This window comes from Colletotrichum higginsianum, chromosome 6, assembly GCF_001672515.1.
Source record: "Colletotrichum higginsianum IMI 349063 chromosome 6, whole genome shotgun sequence".
NCBI lineage: Eukaryota > Fungi > Ascomycota > Sordariomycetes > Glomerellales > Glomerellaceae > Colletotrichum > Colletotrichum higginsianum.
The window spans coordinates 3,277,206-3,301,673 of record NC_030959.1 but is presented as its reverse complement, the minus strand read 5'-3'; the positions used below and the strand labels follow the sequence as shown (position 1 = coordinate 3,301,673).

At 56.9% G+C, this 24,468-nt stretch overlaps 6 protein-coding genes across 6 annotated transcripts; 3 read left to right on the top strand and 3 right to left on the bottom strand.

The window, feature by feature from the left end:
* Positions 1 to 51: 51 nt before the first annotated feature.
* CH63R_09367 (Methyltransferase) lies at positions 52 to 891 on the bottom strand (the record flags this gene model as incomplete). The annotated part of the gene is made up of 1 exon (XM_018304341.1): positions 52 to 891. The coding sequence occupies one exon, from the start codon at positions 889 to 891 to the stop codon at positions 52 to 54; it is 840 nt and encodes a 279-aa protein (XP_018156364.1).
* Positions 892 to 2,505: 1,614 nt separating this feature from the next.
* CH63R_09366 (SAM domain-containing protein) lies at positions 2,506 to 5,584 on the bottom strand (the record flags this gene model as incomplete). The annotated part of the gene is made up of 3 exons (XM_018304340.1): positions 2,506 to 5,171; positions 5,232 to 5,375; positions 5,539 to 5,584. The coding sequence occupies 3 exons, from the start codon at positions 5,582 to 5,584 to the stop codon at positions 2,506 to 2,508; spliced, it is 2,856 nt and encodes a 951-aa protein (XP_018156363.1).
* Positions 5,585 to 10,717: 5,133 nt separating this feature from the next.
* CH63R_09365 (MIZ zinc finger protein) lies at positions 10,718 to 14,938 on the top strand (the record flags this gene model as incomplete). Its single annotated transcript, XM_018304339.1, has 2 exons — positions 10,718 to 11,169; positions 11,239 to 14,938. The coding sequence occupies 2 exons, from the start codon at positions 10,718 to 10,720 to the stop codon at positions 14,936 to 14,938; spliced, it is 4,152 nt and encodes a 1,383-aa protein (XP_018156362.1).
* Positions 14,939 to 16,546: 1,608 nt separating this feature from the next.
* CH63R_09364 (Arrestin) lies at positions 16,547 to 18,241 on the top strand (the record flags this gene model as incomplete). The annotated part of the gene is made up of 1 exon (XM_018304338.1): positions 16,547 to 18,241. The coding sequence occupies one exon, from the start codon at positions 16,547 to 16,549 to the stop codon at positions 18,239 to 18,241; it is 1,695 nt and encodes a 564-aa protein (XP_018156361.1).
* A 1,005-nt stretch (positions 18,242 to 19,246) lies between these two features.
* On the bottom strand, positions 19,247 to 20,783 carry CH63R_09363 (triacylglycerol lipase; the record flags this gene model as incomplete). Its single annotated transcript, XM_018304337.1, has 3 exons — positions 19,247 to 20,055; positions 20,260 to 20,492; positions 20,563 to 20,783. The coding sequence occupies 3 exons, from the start codon at positions 20,781 to 20,783 to the stop codon at positions 19,247 to 19,249; spliced, it is 1,263 nt and encodes a 420-aa protein (XP_018156360.1).
* A 2,155-nt stretch (positions 20,784 to 22,938) lies between these two features.
* CH63R_09362 (Rta1 domain-containing protein) lies at positions 22,939 to 24,260 on the top strand (the record flags this gene model as incomplete). The annotated part of the gene is made up of 3 exons (XM_018304336.1): positions 22,939 to 23,400; positions 23,460 to 23,607; positions 23,662 to 24,260. 3 exons carry the CDS (start codon positions 22,939 to 22,941, stop codon positions 24,258 to 24,260), a joined length of 1,209 nt encoding a protein of 402 aa, XP_018156359.1.
* Positions 24,261 to 24,468: the final 208 nt, after the last annotated feature.

Below are 24,468 nucleotides of genomic sequence, written 5' to 3'. Positions count from 1 at the left end.
ACAATTGACATGGACGGACGGAATTTTACACTAGAAAGAGGGAGGGCGTTTTCACGCTCTTCGAGCTACATAGACATACACGGCATCCACGTTCACAACCTTGCCATCGACTGCAGCCTTCTCCCATTCCTCTCGGAACAGATCCCTCGTCTTCCTTTTGAACTCCTCCGTCGCGAGGTTGACAGTCAGCGAGGTTCCCGTGATCCAGTCAAACTGCTCATCAACCTGGTCCATGCCGTATGTCGTGTCGCCCTGACCGGACAACTTGTCTATCAGCTGTACCCTTTCCACGACGTACCCTGCTCCCTCAAGGACCCCCGAAAACGAGTTCCTGTCCGTGATCCAGGACCTGTTGCTCGGGAACCGCGCGCCCAGACGCCTCGCCGCGCGCTCCAGCAGCAACCCGACCTTGAGGTTGTCCTCGTGCGTGACGTCGACGACTAGTCTGCCATCCGGCTTAAGGTATCTGCGCCACGACCTGACGACCTCTCCCGGGTCGTCAAAGAGGACGAACGCGCTGGAGCAGAGAATTACATCGAACGCCTGTCCATCGAGCTCCGGCAGCGTCTCCAGCCTCGTCGCGTCGTGGTTGAAGAGCCGAATCCTCGTGCTGGGGTTGAGGCGCCCTTGCTTCTCCCTCGCCTTGGCGAGCATGGCCTCCGTGACGTCGACGCCGATGATCTCGCCCTCCTCGCCCACTCTTTCGGCGGCGGCGAAGACCTCCAAGCCAGTGCCACAGGCTAGAATCAGGACGTGTTCGCCGGGCCGGACGTCGGCAACGGCCATGAAGCGCTTGGTGTAGTCCGGGTGGAACGAGTCCTCGTATTTGTCGGCCCGCGCGGTGTACATGCGCTGAGAGGATGCAACTTGCGTCTCGTAATTGAAGTCCATGATGTGCGACTCTTTTGCAACGATGTGTGATGTGTAATGTTGTTGAGCTGGATGTATGTTGCCTTGCTTACATATTTGTGAAGTGGTCAAGATCTCAAGGCAATGTTAGTGGTCAACCGTGTGACTCACCTTTGTATTGTCCGAGCTGACTGTTCCAGCGGCACGCAATTCGATGATCTGCAACTAACACGTGCAATTTCGCCTTCGATGCCCAAATGCCGACGATACCGGTGGATCATCTCGACAAGTAAATACAGCATCGTACCTCCATACCCGCCACGTACCCGCCACGTTAGCGATTATCCGTGCTGGGATCCATTGTTCATCCTATTTTTGTCGACATATGGATGCTTCCATTCCTACACTGATGAGTTGAGATAGGTTGGACTGGAAGATATCGTCCAAGCTGTTGTAAATTTCGTTCGGTTTGCGGCGATATCAAAACAGGTGGAGTACCGTAGTCTGGCATGACTTCATCCCGTTCCAACCAAGGTCATTCAAAGTCATCCAAAGTAGCGATTATCGTTGTGCATCTTCGTCTGGTGTTCGCGCCCGCCCTTTCCGGTACTGGATGATGCCAAACACCTCAATACTAGATCGAGGAATGAACAGGCAGAATAGCCGGGGAAGTCTTGCCATTGTATCTCCCTCCCTCTAAATGTCTTCTGAAGGTAGCAAGGGTAAGTAGATCGAAACAGAGACCACGAGGCTTGGAACTTTTTCCGATGAGCTCAAATAGAAAGAGTAGGTAGGGTGTACAAAATCAGTGCTCAGGACAACAACTTTTTCAATGCCCATCTCATCTCACAGTTGATGAAGAGGCTTTGTTGAGTTATGTCATACCCAAGGTTATCACAGGACTCAAAAGGCTATGAGAATTGCCATCTCTGTTCTTCCGTCTTGTTGTACGTGGGCATAAAAAATCAAACAATTATCCTGTTGAAGGTAGCTAGGCTCCTAACACATTGTTTGAGGAAGAAAAGAGAAACATACATAATCTCTAAGTCGTAAAACATAACATCAACTACACACAGCTTTGACAAGTCATAGTACACCGCACTCACCAAACAGACCAAAGTGACGAACATTTTGACCTCAGGAAAAGTGGTTTGATTATCATCCCCTACCTACCCTTGGCAAACCAGCCCCTGCAGGGGTAAATAAAGGTCGCCGTGCCAACTCCATTCATCAACGTAGCCTCTAGTGCAAGTAAAGGACTCCTTCAAAGTATCCGACCTCTTTCCTCCTTCCGTCTTCTGCACGTGTACAGCCGTACGCCATGCTTTAGCACCGTCGTCGTGCTGCTAACACAGCCCAAGGCCTCTTCAAGGCTGCTCCACAGCTGTAAGTGAAGACAAAAAAGCCAAAGCGAAAGAAAAACAAAGGGAATCTCTTTGGTTGAAAATTATTCGCTTGTGTCCAGGTCCATTGCCCCTTCCTTGCTGGATCGTCTGGATCTCCTCAAGCAATCCCAAATACGCCGCCCCCCATGCGGAATTTCGTGTCCCTCATACATGACAAAGGTATATATAGAAAGGTCCATGGTACAAGAAAGGAAGGAAGGAAAGGGGAAGTGCCTCAGACTCCGTGAGCACGCTTGCAGGGCCTGCTTCCCTAAGCGCTCTGTGGCGGCGCCCCAGTTGAGCCATCGTTCTCCGACTCAAAAGCCAACTTCCGGGGGTTTGCACTCTCGACCTTGGGGAAGTTTGGCTTCTCCATGCCGGAAACCCCACTGTCGGTCTCGCCGAATGTAATGCCAAGGGAGTCCGCGTTCTTCTTCGCCTCCTCCGCCCTCCGCTTCTGGTCTTCTTGAGCCTCTTCTGGGTTCATCAGCGCAGGAGGACGGTGTCGCATCTGTCTGGCCTTGGCAAGGGAAATGGTCTTTTGCTGATACGTCGTTGTTATCGCCTGGGTATCATCTCGGTCAATGGTCGCCTTCATCAGGGCTGCCATCCACAGTCTTCCTGACTTGAGGTTGGGGACTGCAAAATAATGAACGGTTGGCTTGGTAAAGTTGACGGCACGGGACAGGCCTGCGCGTGGCGGAACAAGCTTGAAGATGAACATGGTGTCATCTCCCTTGTCCCCCGAGGAGTCCGTGTCGCGGCCCGTAGCCATCCCAGCGCCAGTAAGCTTGGCATGGAGACCAGTCAGCTGTTCGTTGTCGGCTGGGAGAACACGATGAAAGGAAATATCGATGAGTCCCTTCTCCTCCTGGTCGTTCTCCGAATAGTAGTATGCCAACCGACGGCCCTTGAGCACAAACAGGCGGGGTTTCCACGTTGTCATGAGGTTGGAGCTCTTCTTTCTCATCCATCCGCTGTAGTCAGCATCCTTCACGGCATCTGCCGGCTTGATCTTGAGCAGGCCGCGCTGGTAGGCACTCGTCTCCTTCTTGCCCTTCTTTCTGCTGCCCTTGCTCGCCACAGTCGTCGCGGTACTGGGGCTCTTTGCTGTGTCGGGCGAGTCGAGTTCGAAGCTCGGGCCGGCGGAAGGCGTACTCGACCCGGTTCTAGCGGGCGATGGCAGAGGCGAGTCCCTGAGGGAAGGGTCGACTGGTGAGGCCATCTTGTTGCGGTCTCCTGATACCGAATCGGAAATGGCTCGTAATCCGGTGACCTTTACCGACGGCTTCACGACAGCCGAAAGCCACTCAGCATGAACGCCTTGGCGTGATGCTGGCGACTCTGGCACTGGTGAGGCCCGGGCCCTGCCTTCCAACTTCGTGACGCTGGGTGCCCCGACATCCTTGACGGGGGGCACTGGCCGTGTCGACTGAGTGGTGCTTGTGGATGCAGTTCTTCTGTGGGCGGTGGATTGCACACCGTAGTACTTTTGCGCCGCCGGCGACGCAACACTGTCACGGTTCGAATCGACACTTCCAAGCCTCGAGTGCCTCGAGATAGCAGTCGCACTGCGCACTCTCTGCTCGTCGGCGTAGCTGGTCTTCTTAGTGTGGCTGGCGGTGCTGTCGCGCTTTCTAAGCACGTTGCGGCGTCGACCGTCGACCTCGGTTCCACTAAAGTAGCCTCGGTCAGTGTCAATGGCGGACTCCGGTGCGTGTAGGCCCGACTGCTGCATGACGTCTTGGAGTCCGGTGGACGAAAGGGGTCTGGTGGAGGCGCTGCCGAGGGTCCAGTTCCTGTCGAACGAGGGCTGCTTTTTATGAGCGCCATCTGTCAGAGGAAACGTTCCATTCGTGGCCAGTTTCGGTGTCACTGCGCTATGTGCGGGCGCTCCCGTCAAACGGAAGTCGGTGGAGGACGAGTGCCTACGGGAGTGGTGCAGATCCCTGACAGAAGCAGCCGAAGGCCGTTTCATATGGGTTGGTCGGGTCGGACTGTCCACAATCGGGGAGACTGGCGAGGCGATGGAGGCAGTGTCCAACTTGGGCGTTTGGGAGAAGGATAGGCGCTTGCTGGAAAATGACATGGCCCTGTCGTCCACGGGCGTCATTCTGGGCATGGAGCCGGTCAGGGTGTCGGCCCGGCTACGAGACCGCCTCGCATCTTCTGATCCAACGTCGCTTCCGTATGTCTGGGTGGTCCTTCTGGTCGCCATACCCAGGTTATTGCACTCATCCTGAAGAGACTTGATCTTCTGCCATGTCTTGAGCCGTCTGCCGACAGACCCTAGTTCGAATGCTTTGATAAAAAGGGAACTCTGGTCCATACCCAGGAGAACCTCGCCGGTGATCTCCTGGTCTCGGAAGACCTCGCAGTGAGACTTCTCAACGCCGACCGTGAAGAGGTACTCGGCAACTTGATCAGGCGACCAGGCCTCCACCTCGGAGCGGCTGTGCATGCCTTCCTCCTCCTCGTCCGTCTCTTCACCATGAATGTAGGACATTCGATGATCGAGCTGGGCGCTGTACTCGCTGCCGGAATCGGTGGGGGGGGCTCGTATTGCGCCATTGCTGGGCGTAGAGCGCAGATCGGTGATGTGCTCGTCGATTACGTTAAGGGTCTCGTTCAGTACATAGTCCTGGTTCGTGTTGAGACGTCCTAGGGCGGCCGAAGGCGGCGGGTTCGTGGCTGGCGGCGCACTTTCGGCCGGGGCGGTCTCCTGCTTGATGCTGTTCAACGGCAGGGTAACGGGAGCGGGCGAGACGGCTGGCGGCGTAGGAGCTGGTGGAGCGGCGGGGGCAGTAATCTCGTCGCCGGGGCCGGCGGTATCCGTCGTGTTTGTTTGTTTAGATTCATTGGCCACTTCGGGCAGCGTTGCCAGTGGCTTCGAGAAGTTGTTCGTCGGAGCGGTCTTGGGGGGTGGCCTGGTGTAGACTGGATGACGGATAGTCAGCGTCTCGCCGGCTGTAGATGTCGGGTGCCGTGTAGACGTACCTTCGGGAAACAGGCCGCTATTCCCATTCACCATGTGTTTGCCCAAAAACCAGCCATCGCCAAATTCATCATCTCGCTCGATCAGCTCAACTCGGTCGCCTTTTGTCAAACTCAATTCGTCCGAGCTGCGAGCGATAAAGTCGTCTGCGGCAAGGGCAAGTCAGCTCAAGGTGCGCTGTCAGGAGGGGAACAGGTCGTGTCGAGGGCGGGGATGGAGATGAGGTTGCATGACGCGAACACGACGAGAGGGCCAAGTTCAGCAAGTGGGCTTACTGCTCAGGGTTGCGGAACGAGAGATTGGACTTACGGACAACCAAGAGAATTTCGCCAACTTCTGGCTTCTGAGCAGCCATATTGCCGACGATGCCAGGCGCCGCGACAGATGCGGTTGGCGTTTGCTGAAGAGGAAGAGATGTGACGGGATCAATACATAGGAGACGAGTTCGCTGGCTGGGCAGCCTGGCCTGGGCTCGACTTGATGGGTACGACGGGCAGGGGGCGGAGACCTGTTGTCGAAGCGAAAAAACACAGCAAGTGGCCAGGGATTGTCAGTTGTTCGGTAGCTGGGATCAGGCAGGTAGGTGTAGCCGATACGTAGGTGGTGGGCGGAGACGGACAAGGTGGTAAGGGCCGTGAGGGAGAAGTACAGTGTAGGAGGAGAGGGCGAGAGGCGAGAGTGGTGGAGGTGGTGAAATGGGAGATGAAATGCGACCGGGGTGAGGGAAGCAAGATTCGGCTCTTCGTCGATGGGCCCCTCCAAAGGAATTTCCCTCCTTGTGTCTTATTCTGTTCGATGTATTGGAGAGAGAGAAAAAAAAAGCAGGAAAGGAAAGGGGGGGGGAGTCGCGGCTGACGTTCTTTCTTTCCTTGTCTATGTCTCTACGCTTTGCTGTGCGCTCGGTGTGTTGTTGAGCTGTCGAGTTGACTGCCGGCCAATGTGGCGAGTGGTCGAAAAAGGGTCGTTGCTGGTCGTTGGTGGCGGGTGGTGCGGTGGCAGCTGGAGGTTGGAGTTGTTCAGGGCCGTGCTGTGGGACGTGATTGGGGAACACTGGACTTGGCGTGAAGGGCCGCTATTGGATCATTGCGAATGCAGAGAGGGCAGCAAGGTGAGGCGCATAGACGACGCTGGGATGTAGCAGGCCTCAGGGTTGGTTCGTTGACCGGGCAGGCTGGCAGTTGATGGCTGTGATCCCAGACAATCGTCGGTCAAAGTTGATGGCATGCGTTTGCGCCAATGTTTGGTGTGGTAGTGCTAAGGGACTGCGCCGAGGCTCGTACTGAAGAAGAGAATTTAAGTTGCAATTGAACTCGGAAGAGTCGGCCGAGATGGAGATATGGAAAGAGGGAGAGGTGGACAGCGAGAGTATGTCTGTATGTGGATGTGCGTTGATGGGTGTTGATATCTGCAATACGAGAGATGTCTTGGTGTTCTTTTCCCCTTCCTCAGGTAACGCAGGGATAGGCGCGAAGAGGAAGGAACGCACGGAGCCACACACACGTGCACACACACACAAAAAATCGTCGGAGGAAGGAAAAGGTAGGGTAGGGTAGGGGAGGGGATTTGCAAGCTCTAAGCACTCTTGACGCTTGAGTTGGGATGGAAGAAAGAGCAGATGATGGTTGAACAGCCGGCCCGCCGTTGCATACCTTTGCAGGTATATGCACCTACCTAGGTATGCGATCGTGTTGGTGTCCTAGGAAACCCGGGGATGGATGGATGAATGTTGGATGGGGGCCTTGAGCTTGCGCCTGAGCTTGAGCCTGAGCCTGAGCCTGAGCTTGGACTTAGAGCTGCCGCCCGTGAGGTGTTGCGAGGCGACTGCCCGCACGGTGGAGGAACTGGAAGGAATGGAAGAAGGCCCAATGAAGGAAGGGGGCTTGGGAGGAGGGCCGTGTGACGAAGGTGAAGCCGGCGATGCGTAACGCAAGGGACGGCAGCGTCCGTGAACCCGTTCCTGGAGCGATCGGACCAATGCTTAGTGTGCACTCTGAGGTATCGACGGCGCTGCCCGGGTGGGATTTCTGGTTGGGGAATGATAGCCTTCCACGTGGCCAAGGGGAGTGGATAGAGATGATGACGGGAGATGGCGGCGATGGATAGGGTATAACGATGCCGTCAAGCAAGCAGTGTTAGTTGGCATACAGTAGTTGTTTTCAATCCTTTCGCGTCTAGGGGATAGGGAGTGTACGGGTGTAAGTGAAAGTCCTTGACCAATTAATTATAGAGGCATAGTAGGGAACGAGGGGGAAAAGGGAGAAAGATGAGGGTGAGGCTGTGAGGATCAAGAAACGCCTAGTTACACGCAAAGGTGACGGAAGGAAAGGTCTCGAGCCAGACTTGCCAGAGAATCTAATCTAGAAAAAGCGGAACATCCATCAACTTGGGACATTCGGGTAAGTAGACAGGTTGGTAGCGTCGGTGATGGACGGCAAGCTAAAGTAGAGCAGTTCTACTACCTACCTACCTTTAGGTACCTAAGGTACCTTGGCCGGTAGGTACTAAAAGGTAAGCATTGGGGGGGGGGGGGGGGCGTACTGCTTGAGCAGCTGCCTTGTACACATCAACGGGCTCCTCGACTGCGAGTGAAGAAACGCCCGGTTTGGGCAGGTCTCCCGACAAGACATGACGCCGGTAGGGCCCAAGTATGTTGGCATGGGAAAGTGGGAAACCGTCCGATAGCATCAGTGTCCCGAGATGCAGCATCAGAAACTCGAAAACAAGACAAGAAAGAACCCCCCCACCACCACCACCAACGGTAAGAGATAGGGACGGGCAGAGGCCGGAGTTCATGACTGGCTTTCTTTTCTTTTCCCTCTTGCTTTTCTTTTTATTCAGTCGCCTCAATTTCCTTCTCCTTTTCCCACTTCGTCTCTCAGATGCTCCGTCTTTCCGTCCCCTTCGCTCACTTTCGCCCGTGAGTATGAATAGGGTCAACTCCGTCGTCACGACACACGTCTTGTTCCAGGCTCATCGTCCATTGCGTACCTAACAACCGAACGGACCGACGGTCCTACTTAGTGGACGGGACCTTGTTCGGTGGCCGTCGCCCGTGTGGCGGCCATTGGCAAAACCCCAATCGCGAACAACACGCGTTCCACCAGCGCTGGAGCGACCAAGACATTCCCGTTCGTCTGGTGGGCGACAATAACAGAGGGCTTGTGAAAAGTCAGGTTGGATGCACCACGTCTCGCGCAAGTTGCTAGTTGCTTGCTTCCCGGCCCACCAATTGGGTGTTTCGGCCCCTCACACTCCCTAGCCTAGGTACCAATTGGCAATCAATCCAGCCCCATGCATGTTGGTCACTTATCGAAACAGGGTGGCAAGGTTGATGCTGGACTCGCGTATGCATCTAATCTGCTTTGCTCCTCCCCCCTCGCGAATGGGCGCGTGCTGATCGAATCACGGCCAACTGGCGAGATTGACAGGCCAGGGCTGGCATGGAGGCATGCCAAACTCACCCGTTAACCTCATTTTCATTCTTCGGATAAGTCTTCTACTTGCAGCTCACCTGCGTGCGCACATTATGGATACACTACAGGGTACCGCTAAATCGAAATCCCCAAAACCACCTACCTTCCGTAAAAGAATGGGCAATTCGACAAGAGAGGCTAGCGAAAGGGCCCACCGGAGGTGTTTCCACAACGGCACCCAGATGGCATCTCCGCAGAGACTTGGTCGTTCTCGATTGCCTCTGGTGTTTTGATCTTCAATTGACACTTGCATCAGGTGAATGGACTGAAGAGTCTCAACAATGGTCTCTGAGTAACACGAACATGAAAAGTCAACAATACCGCATGTCGAGTTGCGAGGTTTTCTGGCAATGCGTAAGTTTCCGTGATCATCGCCCCTGAGGATGTAGGATGAATGCCCTTCAGAGCAAGTGGTCAAGGAGACAAGATAAATGCCGTTCTCTTGTTTGATCCGGGATCCCGACCAACATTGTACCACATTGTCAGGCGGTGAGTCAAGTTTTCAACACGCTTTTGAAGCAAGGGTGGTCTTGGCCCGTCGATGGGGGATTACAGTGGTTACACAACGAAGACTGCCACAGCGGTATGTGATACAGGAAAAGGAGGAAAACCATTGTCTCCAGTTGTCTATGGCAGTGTCGTTCGAAAAGTAAAAGCGGGTCAAGGCCCATGGTCGCAGAGAGCTTGAATGAATGGCGCTTCTAGAACCATCGAGAGGCCCCAATAGACGCAAGCTGAGTGAGGTTGTATAGATGAATGCAATTGGAGTTTTGTCTTTATAGTCAGGGGCGTCATGTAACCATGATAGAAATGTTTGCTCCTTTGCATGTGCCTTTTGGACTTAATCAAACGGGGTGTCGACCCATTTACTCACTGACGTGTGTTCCAGAGACCGTGTTTGTCAACCGGACGCCGCCAGCAAACGAAATCAAACAGCCGCATGCAGTCGACCTCAAGTATTGGGCTTGGTTTACCCTGCGGCATTTGTGGAAGAAATAGAGAAGGGGGTTTTAATGATAAGATAATAAAAAAATCAGGCCTTTGTTTTAACAAACTCCCCTCCGATTAGATTTTGTTCAAACTTTTCAACGAGTGTAAATGCTGTGAAGTGAGTCGCGAAATCCAGAAGAGGATCCAGAGGAGGCCATCACAGACGGATGCGCATCCGTCTCGCATCGATCGCCTGAGCGCGTTTCCAACCAAGCAATGGCCATCCCAGTCAAAAAGGTTGAGCTAATGTCGAGAAAAGCATGGCGTCAGGATACCGCTGGAAAGGCTAAACTGTAAACAGACTAGATAGTACTCAGCAGCTGCCAAGGGACCCCTCCCCCCGTCCCAAGCAAACGACTGCTTCATTCCAGCGTGCTCCTCTTCCTCCAACCCTCCTCCACTTTGACTGTTTCTACTTTGCATCCAGGTGCAAACAGATCGCCGAAGATTTTCCAGACCAGTAACGGATCGTCACGTTGATTCGACTTGTCGTTTGACTTGTCGTTCGACGGCTACAACAGCAACAGCAGCAACGTTCCTTCCATCCCCGTCCTCCCCTTCTCATCCCGCAAAGTAGGTCCGCAAAAAAAACATAGCACAGATACACTGGGCTCGTTGGTTGTCGGCCACAACACCCGACCAACGCCACGGCTACTGGGCTTAGGCCTCCCGCACCCCTCCGACCAGCGCCTTCCAGAGACAACGGCTCGATCAGTCTCACTTTCTGCACGAAAGACACCCCTCCGGAATAACTCGCTGCGCCAAAAGAGGTAGGAAGGCGAACCGATATTCTCGATCGCTTCTTTCTCTGTTACATCACCGTTTGGCCATCCCCACTCGACAACCTCTCCTTCCGTCTTACCCTCCTTCCTCCCGCATACCTACCGACTTCCCGCTTTGATTGTGTCGGTTTCAATATCTACCTACTGGGCGGCCTCGCCCTTTTCAGCTTGTCGGGACCTCGTCCTCATGGTGCGTCATCGGCTTCAATCCCATCAGCGCATGCCACAGCCTCGTTAACAAACATGGTCGAATCCAGTCTCGCTCAAGGTTCCGGTTCGCCCTCCCCGCGCCGCCGACGCAAACACCGTAAACCATCGCACAAGCGCAACATGTCGCCGAACGAGGCTCGGTATAACGGGGCCGGGTGGAACGTGTCCGGTGCCCAGGTCGCCGCCTCGAACGAAACACTCAACTTCATGTTGGGCAACCGTCGTCAGCCAACTTGGATGACTGGGCCGCAGTCGCAGGCATCCACCGTTCCCCTGCGTAACATGGAATCGATACCAAGCAGTCGTCAGGGCCCTCACGCCCCCTCGAGGCGACCACCTTCTCAACCCTCGAACCGTACCTCGACCGACAAGACCTCAGATGTGAACCGACCGGCGTCCGCAAACGTCACTGCAGCTATTTCAAGAGTGCTTGACGGCCCGCAAGACAAGCCTGTGGCGGTGCCTGAGCTTGCCCAACACACACTGTAAGTTGCCCCTTGCCCATTTTATCTTCTGTTATTCCCTTCACGTCAGTGTCTAACGTCCTCTCGCAGTGACTGCACAGCCGCTCTTCCGTCTCCAGCCCCGACTGACCAGCCTAGTCCACCTACAGCCGCCTCTAACCAAGGCTCCTACACAGACTCTTGCTTCCAGAACCCGGACTTGCCTCACGATTCTTCAGCGAGTACCTTGAACAACACCACATCGATACCGAGTGGTGAGACAGTTGCCCAGTGCCAACCTGCCAATGACTATCAATATATCTCTGGGCCCACCGTCTCAGGCCTGAGCAACACCGCACCTTTGCCGGATGATGACCGCTCCGCACCGGGACCTCTTCCACCTGAGAACATTGACAACCATACAATCTGCATGCCTTCAGATGCGCCTCAGAAAACGGCCCCAAGCTCGTATTCGGAGACTCGGTTTGTCGCTCCTCAAACCACTCCGGCCTCCGCAACCCTTGCTGGCTCGCAGAGTCAGTCTAGTCAAGCTGCAACGCCGCCTTCGCTGGACCGACAGTCAACTGCCCCTGCCTGCCGCACGCCGCAACTTCTCGATCATGATGATACGAGTGCTGGAATACCAGAAGCCAACATCCACCCTGCCGGTAGTCTTGACCTCAAAGTCATGGCCGACACCTTCGACAGGTTCATCCGCCTTTGCGGTGGCCCCAATAAGATTCAGGACGACGGTACCTCTTTGCCTAGGATCCGATTTCTCAAAGACGCTATTGACAAGGGCGATTACTTCTACGTCGTACTACACCATATTCTTTGTGTGTGGCCTGCTGACAGGCAAGCCGTATACCGCCTTCTTGGTCTTGCTCCCGAAATAGCGGAGAGTGCGCTTGGCGTCATACAGAACACTCTCAGAAAGAATGAAAACATGAATCCGACGCTGGTCCATTTCTTCGCAAACTTCCCCAATACACGTGCCTCTGGTCTGTGGGAGACCGAAGCCTTCCGCAAACACGCCAGCGACGTTTCCGTCTTCCTCAACAACCTCCACGAGCAGTGGAACCGGATTCACATTCCGGCCATGAGACCTCGCTCTGGTAGAGGCTATCCCATTCTTGCGGACGAATTGCGCTATCAGCTCAAGCTTCGATCGCCGGTGCTGGAAGGCATCCTCTTCACAGTCACTAGAAGGCATATCGGCGTCCCTGACGGTCCCATCGCGGAGCAGATGTCGGCGCTTTTCCGCCAAGACGCCTATAACGACCAAGCCAGATTGTCAGAGCAGGAACAGAGAGCATTCCAGCATGCATTGATATCGAAGTACAAGAAGCTCGTCTGCCAGAGCGATCAAGTCCAACAGCACCGACAAGTACAATATCAACGGCAGCAACAGCAGCAGCAACAGCAGCAACAGCAGCAGCAACAGCAGCAACAGCAGCAACAGCAGCAGCAACAGCAGCAACAGCAGCAACAGCAGCAACAGCAGCAACAGCAGCAACAGCAGCAACAGCAGCAACAGCAGCAACAGCAGCAACAGCAGCAACAGCAGCAACAGCAGCACCAGCAGCAAATGCAAATGCAAATGCACCAGCAGCACCAGCAGCAGTTGCGGCAGCAGACTCGTTCTACGCCGGTCACACAGTTGCAGCAGCCACCACAGAACATGGCCAGACTACAAGCCATGCCTCGATACCAACCCATGACAGAGCAAGTGAGGAGACATTCCGCTGGCTTTTCTTCCGCGCCGGCGAGGGTACCGACTCCGGTACAGAGTTTCCCTGCCATGGGTTTCGATATGTACCCTTCTCCGCCCATCCAGAACCCACCCCAGTTTCAACACAACTATCAGAACAATCCGGCCCCTGTGAATCCGCAGCTGATGCTGCGTAGCCAGGATCCCAATCACTTCCATGGTGGAATGCAGCAGCCCATGCAGCAAGCCATGCAACAGGGCCTGGTGCGCATGCCGCAAATGCCGCAAATGGGCGGACAGGCGATTCAGCCGCTCACGCCCACAGGCTCTCCTCACTACGCCAACGTGCAGTTGCCGTATAATACCGGAGCACCACAAGGTCTTGGCCAGGCATCTCCTGTTCTACAAGCGCCCCCGGGAGGTCTCTCAGTGTCGATGCCGACCGTCATGTCACCAACGCGGCCTACGGCTCCTCAGGTTGCACCGGGTCGTTTACCAGGCATACCCCAGGATCAACAGTTGCCACAGCTCGGTCATTTTCATCATCCGTGGTCCCAGCAAGCTCCGAGCGTAAACTCGGATATGGGGCGTCAAGCCCAGGCTATCGCGCAGAGGCAGGCGGATCGCGTGTCACTTCAGGGGCAGCAACTGTCTTCACCACGACTACAGCAGGCGCAGCAGGTGTCCTTTCAAAGGCGGTCTCCGAATGCTGCCGGCCATATGCAGACGGATCCAAACGTTCCAGGATCTCTTCCGGGAGTAAGTACGGCAGTTGCGAACCACCAAGGGCCAAGGCCAATCATGACGCGGTTCAGAATCAGTCGTGACGCGTCGGGAGGTTTGACAGGCAAGGTGTTCGCGCCACCTCATGTGCAAATTCCTCTGGACCGGGTTCCGCACACACCTTGGGAACCAAGGGCGTTAGGCGTAGGACTGCACCAAATCGAAGCAAGGAGTCCAAGACGAATGCCGCGTGACTTACCGGGGCTAGACGACGGGGCACGATCAAACAGATACTACCAATCCATCAAGAAACTGGCATTGGGCCCGGTCGCAACGCCGGCCGGGCAAGAGCTGCACCGTCTTGTCTTTATCGTGCCCAACGAGGACATCGACAAGCTCTGCCGCAGTCGAAACCTGGCAGGAGACGGGGTTCCCGTGTCGGAGTACTTCAACGGATCCCTCCGATACCGCCTCCGTCTTTGCGAACTGCAAGCCAAGCCGGGGGAGCCGACGGAAGTGGCAGAAGCTACTTGGGCAGTGGCACAGACGTATTGGCCCGACCACATCAACATCTTGGTCAACGACAAAGTCATGACGATCCGTCGCAAGCAGCACAATGGACAGCATCAGCCTGTCGAGCTCACGCCGTTTGTTGTCGCGGGCGCGAACTCGATATCGGTGGCCATTTCCCCGTCGCCACGGCCTCCAAAGCTAAACACGATGTACTACATGGCGGTGGAAATCATTGAAACGTTGAGCCACGAACACATTCTCAACATGGTGCTAGGAAACGGCGGCATTTCGGCCGATTCGACGAGAGAAGCGATCCGCCGGCGCCTGACGCCGGCGAGCGAGGACGGAGACGACGAGGTGGCTGTGGTGGGCAACGATCTCAGCATCGATCTCGCGGACCCGTTCAGCGCGTCGATATTCCAGATTCCAGTACGGGGCGCTAGCTGTGTGCACATGGAATGCTTCGACCTCGCCACTTGGTTGCAGACACGACCGAATAAGCCCAGCTGCACGGTCCATGGAGCGGGCAATGGGTGCCGTCTTTGTAGCCGTGGCCACGGGGCGAAACCCGAGCCGTCGTTGGTGGACAAATGGAAGTGCCCTCTATGCGACGGAGATGCTCGTCCTTACAGCCTGCGGCAGGACAAGTTCATGACAGAGGTTCGTTCGATTCTTGAGATGGAGGGGAAACTTCACACCAAGACAATCCACGTGGAGGCAGACGGATCGTGGAGGGCGAAAGAAGAGGAAGCGAGTGATGAAGACGAGGACAGTGAGGACGGGCAGCCGCCTGCGAAGCGGGTTAGGACAGGAACGACCGTGGCGGAAAAAGCAAGCGCCGTGGAGGTGATTGAGCTGGATTGAAGGAAGAAGGAGGATGAAGATAACGACATCAGCGCATGGGGAAAGGCGTTCTGATATTGCCTCGTCGGGTGGCCCCCTCCCTCGCTGGAGCGGTGGGAAGGGAGGCGAGCCTTGATTCGAGGGAGTTTGCTTTTGCTTGGGATACCGGAATGATACCACGTGCAACATCTCTGGGCGTTTTAAGGATATGCGACAGGGCCTCCTGGGAGCTACGCAAAGGCTCTGGTATCCCTCCTCATTTGAGAGTGGTAGCATTGCGCTAGCAAGATATGGGCAAAAGGCAGATGGGAGGTGATTTTCGACGACGATGAGTAGTGGGAACTAGTTGATTGATTGCGGGGAGGTTGCATGTGTATACATAGGCATTTATTAATACCACGGCTTTCCTGATTTTACAAGGCGGGTTTTCTCGGTGCACTTGAAGCGATGGCTGGCGTCATGGTTGGCATGGGCGTTTATTTTAAGGGTGCGCGACGGCATGACGGAAGTCGGGTGTGCCGGCAAGCAGTAGAGTAAGTAGGTCAGTAGGTAGGTAGTAGGTAAGGTACCTGTTAGTTAGCGTTGGGGAGTCCGAGTGAGTGGAATTGATGGTGATTGGGTTAGCCCCCCAATGACATCAACCCGGCCTGCCAGAGCTTCCCTTGGACAGGACTCACTCGCAGGAGCGTACGGAGCATCTACTCGGAACTGCAGATATTAGGTACATTCTACTTCCCATCTTCTCTCTCACTCACCTTGCGGGATATCCGACTTGCTGCTGCCGTTTGTCTGAGTTGTCTTGCCTTGCCTTGGACAATTGGTAGTAGGTGCACAGGAAGCTTCCCTTCCTTTACCCTCACAGCTCTAACTCTCCGAGCTTGCTTGCGCCTCTCAGTCTCGGCTCCGCACAGTCAACAATCAGCTCCAACGACGAGGCTTGGAGGGGGGGGAGGGGACTCAGCCACGCGTCTACGTCGCCCTCTTCTTTTGGAGAGGTCAAGACCAGGTCATCATCGCATCGCCTACACACAAGAGAAGCAAGGAGGGAGTGGAGGAAGACACCCACAGAGAGTGAAGACAGAGAGGAAGACAGAGAGAGAGAGAGACACACACACACACACACAGACCGGACTTTGTCCCGTGACGACAGTCTTGGCTCCCCTTCCGGCCCCCGAGCCCCCTTTCCCTACTCATCCGGCGACACGACCCTCATTTCAAAATTTCCAACTTTTTTTGACGGATTGAATCGAAAACTCACCCCCTCACTTCACTCTAGATCTTGGCTCCTTACCTACCCACTTGCGCAACACACACACACACACACACACCAGAAACAAAACGGAAAACACCCACCCCACTTCCTGCCACCCTTCATTGTAATCAGAGACTCGCACGGTGCGGTACCGCTACGCTCGTTCAAGTGAGGTTGAAGCTGTTTATTTGGCCGTCTGAAGCGTCCGTACCTCACCGGCATCTGACCGACAACCACCTCGGGCGGAGGAGAGGCGAGGTAGCAACACCACAAGTAAGCATACACCGGCCATTGCCACCAATAAGTGTACACACGCGCGCGCGCGCGACACGACATCCCAATAAGTGGACCGAGCGGCAACAATCGACGTCGCAACCATGTCGATTAGGATAGCCCTCGACAATGCGCCCGAGTTCTACACCAACCTCGACTCCGTGACCGGCCGTGTCGTGCTGCATCTGAGCCGGCCCGAGCAGATTGGCGGCATCGTCGTCAAGCTCGAGGGCGAGTCCAAGACGGCTCTGGGTCTGCCCCAGACCTACGACGACCGCTCCCCGCGGCCCGGTGGCGGCCCCGGGAGCATCGCCAGCGAGAACCACAAGATCCTCTACCGCGTCGCCCAGGTCTTCCCCACCTACGAGGACGACCTCGGCGCCGGCTCTGCCAGCTCCAGCTTCTCCCAGAGCTACATGATCCAGGCAGGCCAGCACGAGTTCCCTTTCACCTTCAAGCTGCCCCTCAACAACGCCTGCAGCGACCCCGTCGCCATGTCCAAGATCGGCGGCATCGGCGGCATGGGTGGCTTCGGTGCCGGCATCGGGCCCTTCGGCCTCGGTGGCGCCAGGGTCATGGACGGGAGCAAGCAGCTGTTCCTTCAGCACGTCGCCAAGACCCTGCCGCCCTCCTTCACCGGCTTCCCCCGCCAGGCCGAGGTGCGCTACTACCTCAAGGTCACCATCCAGCGGCCCGGCTTCCTCAAAGAGAACTGGCGCTATCAAATCGGCTTCAAGTTCATGCCCATTGAGCCCCCGCGCCCGCCCAAGACCACCCAGGAGGCCTTTGCTCGACGGCCCTTCTCATTCAAGCCACGTCCGCAGCAGGCCCTGCAGAAGAAGAAGTCGTCCCTCTTCGGCTCCAGCAAGGAAGACGCCGCCACAACCGATCCGGGTGCCGTGCCGCCCTCCATCGAGCTCTCGGCCCGCCTGCCGCACCCCCCCATCCTGACGTGCAACCAGCCGCTTCCGCTGCGGCTCATCGCCAAGAAACTCGTCCCCTCGCACGAGCAGGTCTTCCTTACCTCGTTCCAGATCGAGCTCGTCGGCAAGACGCACGTGCGGTGCCACGACCTTTTCAACACCGAGGTCAGCAAGTGGGTCGTCGCCACTCAGACGGGGCTCGCCGTGCCCATCCTCGCGGACCCGGCCTCGGATGACCTCTCGCTCGAGTCCGTCATCCCGGACGACCTGTGGCGGAACATCCCGCTGCCCAACACTGTCGCACCGTCTTTCATCGCCTGCAACCTTCAGCGCCACTATGAGCTCGAGATCCAGCTCGGCCTATCCTGGGGGAAGCCGCCCAGCCCTCGAGGCTTCCTGAGCTCGTCCAAGGACAACCCGGCGGCGCAGACCATCTTCCTGCCGTTACATTTCTCCAAGATCCAGGTCTACTCTGGTATCGCCCCGCCGCCGCAATTGCTCGAGGCCCTGGCCGCCCAGGCGAGCAGACCCACCGCCGCGACGCTGGGGGTGCCACCGAGGCTACCCCCACGGACGTCACAGTCCTCCTCCGCGACGCCCACGTCGCAGTACCGTCCCGGACAGCAACGACCACCGGCAGCGGCGGCGGCGGCGGCGGCGGCGGCGGGGCCGGGACTGGGGCCTGGATCGCAAGCGCCGCAATATGACCCGCTGTACCCACCGCAGATCGGCACGCCGGGGGCCACGGGCTTCGACGAGGCACCGCCGAGCTACGATGAGGCCATGGCTGCGAACGCGTCGGGGCCGGAGGAGAGACCAGCGTACAGTGGCGTGACGAACGAGAACGCGCCGAGCCAGATCCCGGAAAAGAGCTAGAAAGAAGGAGGCGTGCGTGGGATGAATGTTTCTGTTTTTCTTCTCCTGTGAGAGGTAGAGAGGGATGTTTCGGGACTGAGAGGCGTTTTGGCGTGATCGCATGGGTCAACCAGCATGGATGCGAGGGATGTGATGCGAGAGATGTAATGCTAGCTGGATGACAAGAAAGCTGGAACACGGACATGGGCGTGAGGCGACAAGATTAGATGGCTTGGCTGAAAGGGGAGGGAGGGTAGTTTGATGTTCTTAATTATACCACGTCCAATTCAGGGAGCTCTTTACACGTTCCTGTCCGCGATACTGTGCGTCGTTTGCGCCAATATTAGGAACCTGGTGTGCGGGATCACAGAATCCCGTCTCCAATGGGTTGGGAAGGGTGGAGGAGCTTTGAGGTGCCGTTCTATCCCCCTATCCCCTTTGTCCAGTTCGGGCTATGCGCGACTCCCCCCCCCCCCCCCCCCCCCCCCCCCCTGGGGAGGGGAGCAGTTGTCGTGTTCCGGAAGAGTACCAAGCATGCAGCGCCTGATTACCCGAAAAGAAAGAATAGAAAAAAAAACCACAGTCACTGGATACCTGCCCTTCCCCCCACGCATTCTATCCTCGCGCCCTCCAAAGAACGAGCGGCGTCGAGCCCATTGAGCCTGGATTCAGGCAACATGAAAAGTGAGTCCGAGAGATCCTTGCCGTGGGACGCTGACATTGCAAAGTGACGCGGTGACCCTTCTCATCCGGGAAACCTAGGCGCAGGCGCGGGCGCGAGAGAGAGAGAGACCCAGTTACATTCGACGATGCGGTTGACTCTTGGTTATTTTCAGTCATGAGGTTATCCTTGCGGTCTTGTTTTATCTACACGATCACACACGCGCAGTCCTTCGTATTCTTACACCACATCTCGTTGTGCCTGACCCCCCTTTTTTTTTGAATGCCATCTCGTATATCCACCCCACGGACGCACGGGTATTAGTACATCGGCGCCCCCCTCCCCCCTCCCTTTGCCCCCCCTTTTCACAACCCCTCCTTGGCCAACATGTCGGCAATGTCCAGATAGAACGCGACGGCGTTAAATGGCCTCGTCTGCCCCATCCAGACCTTGCGTAGCGTCCACTTCAGCCGGTTCGACCAGTTGATCAGGTCCAGGTGGCTCACCTCCAGCAGCGTGCCCTGGTACTTGCCCCACCGGCTGCTCGCGACGCTCACGAGCCCGTCGTTGGCGCCCTCGACACCCTCAAGGATACGGTGGCTCTGCCGGAACGGGCTCAGCAGCGGCGGCCGGCTCGTGCAGGCGCCGTAGCTGAAGTAGCGCACGTCGTCGCGGTCGGGCGTGCGCGGGTTGAACTCGTCCTCCATGTACCGCTGCGTCAGCTGGTCAAAGGCCTGGGTGCCGAGGCCGGCGCGTTCGATGAGTCCGTACAGGCTGGCCAGCTTGATGGGCCCGCGGCCTTCGAGGAGGAAGTCGGCGAAGGCGCTGCCGCGGTGGGGTGTGGCGACGGTGACGAGGCTCGCGACGGAGACGCCGGCGGGCCGGAGGACGGAGATCATGTAGCGGGCGTCGAGGCCGCCCATGGAGTGGGCGACGATGTTGACGGCGCGGCCGCGGGCCTTGGCGGCGATGTCGGCGGCCAGCGCGGCGGCGCGCTCCTCGATGGAGGCCGAGGGCGGCACTGAGGTCGTGATGACGTTGTCCGGGCCCGAGAGCGTGCCCAGCGAGTCCGAGATGCCGCGCCAGTAGTGAATCGGCGGGACGTAGCCGCCCAGGCGGAGTTCGGCGAAGCCCATCAGCCCGTGGGCGAGGACGATGGGATTCTTTGGTGTGTCTACGTGGGTGTCAGTGTGTGTGTGTGTGTGTATGTGTGTGGATCACTCCTTTGAGGATGAAAGGGGGGGGGGATGGTAAGGGAACGCGGGTCGAGAGAGAGAGAGAGAGAGAGAGGTAGAGAGAGAGGCACAATGAGGGGGGGCACAGGATGAGAAGGGGAAAGGATCGGATGGGGTTGGATGGTACCATAGTGTTCTCTAACCACGGCATACTCGTCCGATATCTGTTTGCCCAGGTCTCTGAACCTCGGGTCGCCGTCGTGTTGCTTCGGCCGCGAGGGCGAGGCGGATATACCCCGGCTGCTGCTCGGCGGCGACGAGAGAGGGAGAAAATGCAAGCGATGAGACGCGGTTGGCGCACGAATTAGGGCAGGGGAGAGCGCGTGAGGGCGGCGGCACCTCGTCAGGCATGCGCTGTTCATGGCATGGGACGTATCTGTGCCGTATCGTCCGTCTCTCTCTCTCTCTCTCTGTCGGTCTATGTCTCCACACTCTCTCTCACTCACTTCCCCGAGCGCCTGATGGAATGTTCGTCTTGGTGATGGGGCACAGCAACCCTTCCAATGAATGAGTGAACAAATGAACGGTTCGCAAGGTCTATAAGGTCAAAGGTGGTGGTGATGGTGGTGTGAAGTGGTAGCGGGTCGCTGGGTGGTGCATGTTGCCCCACGGGAACGAAGGAAGAAACGCGGGCGATGAAGATGCGATTTCTCTTCCTGCCAAGCATGTTTAAGCGCCCGGCTTTTGACGTCACGCATGGCCGCCTCCCAGGAACGGTCTAGCGCCGATCCGGGGGCGGTACGTATCTACTGATGGTCCTTCCTGGTCTCTCGGCCGAAGAGGGGGGGAGGGGCGGTCCACCGACAGCGACGGCCGCTAGTGATTAGTGGACGGATAGTGAGCGGATAGTGCACGGAAGTGTCCCGCCCGCACAATCCACTGCGCGCGCATGGACCAGAGTTTCTTCTTGAATCTTGAATCTTGAATCCTTGATCCTCATCCCACATACCCACCCTCCCCTCCCCTTCTCCTCTGCCTGTCCGCCTGCCTGCCCGTCTGTCTGTGCGATCTGCGTTTGGACGAGATCAACCGGGATACGGATGGAGTAAGCTTTGGGAGCATGGTGCAGAGAAGCCATGGCCCATATGCAAGACTGCAGGTTGCGCCCCTGCAGGTTTTTGCCAATCTCGACCGCGTCGGGGCCGGGGTCCGATGGCAAAAAGAGTCCCGTCTCCTCTCCCCTCTATTTTCCTGAGTGTAATACACACAACCGTCCATCAGTCACTCGATTCCAGGTTCATCTCGTTTCTCGTCGAGGTGTGAGGGCGGCCGCATCACGCATCATGCAACCTGCGATGCGGGCGTGCGCACACAGTTTGTTGCACTGCACCTGCCATGAAAGGAGAAGGCAGAGGGAACCTCGGTCTTCGGCTGTGTGCGTTGGTCGTCGGGTCCCGGATCATTCGTACTTTGCCTCTCCCTCTCCCCCCTCCCTCTCATTTATTCTTCCTCTTTCCTGTTTTCTCATCCTCCAGACCATCGCATCTTGCCTGCGGCTCCTGTTGGTCAGCTCAACAACTAGGGCTGCCAGGCTTGGGTTAAGGGGGGGGGGGGCCGCTGGCATACAGTTCGGGGAACTCGTAATCGGACTTTGATTTCAAAGCCGTTCAGTCTGCCTAGTTGTCCCCCAAGCCAAGTGTGTGTGTGTGTGTGTGCTTGACCTTTGGCAAATGATATGCCGCCATCGGCAAATCTCCCCGCTTCTCAATCACCCACGCCTTGATCATAATTTATCTCCCCAGCCCCCAACTTGTCTACAGGCCCGACTCGTTGTGTGGCGTAGCAGCTTCGACCTCAAAGATTGGCTGAGGGGTCATGGGCCAACGCGTCGGACCCCCCTCTCGCAAGCCAAGGTGTAGGGCAGATGGGGAGAAGCCGCCTCCGCTTCCATTGGACGACCGGCCGGCCCTCCTTGACTCACCGGCCTTCGTGGACCAACAAGGGCTTACTGAATGCCCTCCCCTCCACCCCTCCATTGCAACCTCCTCATCTACGGCTTCCGTGGTCAAACAGGCTGCAACCGCCAACCGGTTCAGGATGATTGGCCCAGAACCCTTGCCGAAGAGGGTCCGGATCTGCAAACATTTCGACTGTTGCACCAACGAACCGTTCCGCTGGGACGGCTTCGCCCTCTCACACCCACCCATCCATCGCCCGCACCATCCGCATCCACACCCGTTCTGGTTGTTTTGGTTTGTTTTGCCAGACATGGCCCGAAGGAGCGTGTTGAAAGGCGTCCAATTGATCCTTCCTTCACGGCACTTCAGGCTCTTATCGAGGAAAGAAAAGGAAAAAAGCCACTCAGCCCTGCTGATGGTCGTCTTACAGTGGTGCCAGGTTTCCGTCCTCCAACCACCGGTGGTCGTTTTTTCCTCTTGGCCGCAAAAGCCTTCCCGTCACTGGCCAGAGAACGGCTGAAGAAACTTCTTGTTGGTACAACGTCTCTTCCGTAGTGGATGTACCCATAACGGATGAAACCGCGGACAGCTGAGGGTGTGCCCGTTGGGATCGACCCTGGACTCCTGGTCCTGCGCGAGCCTCCAATCCCCGTCCGACCGCTCCTCTCCCTTGTCGTCTGTCCTGCCACCCTTCATCGTTCATGTTCCAACTCAAACCGCCGCCGCCGAAATGCATACCGGTCTGTTGGAAAACACGGGATGCGTTTGACGCATTGCCCACCGGCTCTCCGCCGCGTCTATATATCCCTCTCCCAGCGCCCGGCGCGCTTCTTCCTGTCCCACTCCCTCTCCCGGCATTCCCAGCCATCCGATGGTGAAGCGACACGATAGTTACTGTCGCCTGTCAAGTGGAACAACGGCACAATGACAGGCGACTGCGGAGACCACACGTGCCCCTACCCGGGGGGCTTTACCCACTACTCGCCCTCGGTGGTCGGAAGTGCCATCTTTCTGGTCTTCTTTGCACTGCTGGTGCCCGTGTCCCTCTATCAGGGCTTCCGTTTCAAGACGCCGCTCTTCGCCTCGACCCTGGCGACTGGCCTTCTTTTGGAGGTCCTGGGCTTTGCCGGAAGGCTCAGGCTGCGGGAGAATGCCGCCAGCCCGACTTCCTTCTTCCTCTGGCTCCTCGGCGCCATCTTGGGCCCGACGCTGATCGCGGCCGCCATCTGCCAAATCCTCCCTCACGTCATCGCCCTGTACGGCCTTGGCATTGGCTTCACCCAACCAAGGGTCGCCGTCCTGCTCCTCATATTCGCCCTTGCTCTCGTTCTCGCGCTGGAGATCGCCGGCGTCGTGTCTGCCGTCTTTGGACTCGGTGGTGTTCAGGTACGAGGTGTCCGTCAACTAGACCGCCGAGAGCCCTCGGCACTAACCGATGATTGTAGACATCATCCATACTGCTTGCTGCTCTGGGCGTCCAGATCCTAGCGCTACTGCTCTTCGTGGGCCTGTTTCTCTGGTTTACCCAAAAGATCCCGGACCCGAAGCACGTGGCCGTATACAAGGCCCCAAGATTCAACAACTTCATCAAAAGTGAGTTGGCAGTCCCCGGACGGTGTCGAATGTTAAATTGACCTTTCCGACTAGTGATACCGGCAGTCGCTGTTGTCTTGATCGGGCACACCATTTACCGTCTTGTCGAATTTTGGGACGGCCTTGGCAGCCCTCTCCAACGTTCGGAAGCCGCATCCCTGGTCATCGGCGGTGCTTTGCCACTGCTGGTGTCTTCGGTCTTGTGCATATACCATCCCGGCGCTGCGTTCGGCCGGGCTTGGAACTTGACGTCGCCGCGTTTTCGTTCTACTTCGTTTCGATCGCGTCGTCAGCCGGTGCCGTCGCCTCTTCAATCGCCCGCTGCGCCTTGGGACGAACACAAAGGACCCCGTCAGCCGGGGTTCACTGCTTCGCGGTTCCCCGACAAGAAGATGTCGCCCGTCGGCATCGGTCCGATCCCGCTGAGGGAATCAACCATGGCAAGCAAGGTTGCAAGCAGCCCTGGCGAGAGATCGGTGACTTATCCAAGCCCAATCGCTTCAACGCACAAGCTGAGCCCCATTGCATCGACACACAAGCTTAGCCCGACCTACCAAAAGACGCAGCAGCAGCAGCAGCAGGCGGCGAACACAAACCGGCACAGTACAAGGTCAAATGGAAAACCTATGGTGAACAGCGAAGAATTGTGGTAGACCGGCAGGGCAGTGTCCAAGATTGGGCCGGAAGTGGGCGCTAGATGGGAGTTACACGCGAGGTACAGCCTCTCCCCCTTTTTGCGTTAGCGTGGCGTTTGTCAATTCCTGGGCCGGATGTTCTTTTCCAGTAGATACCTTGGGCGGCCAGAGTTGATCTCGATTTGAATGAGCTCCCATCGCGTCGTTTCATTGAGTTATCGATAGC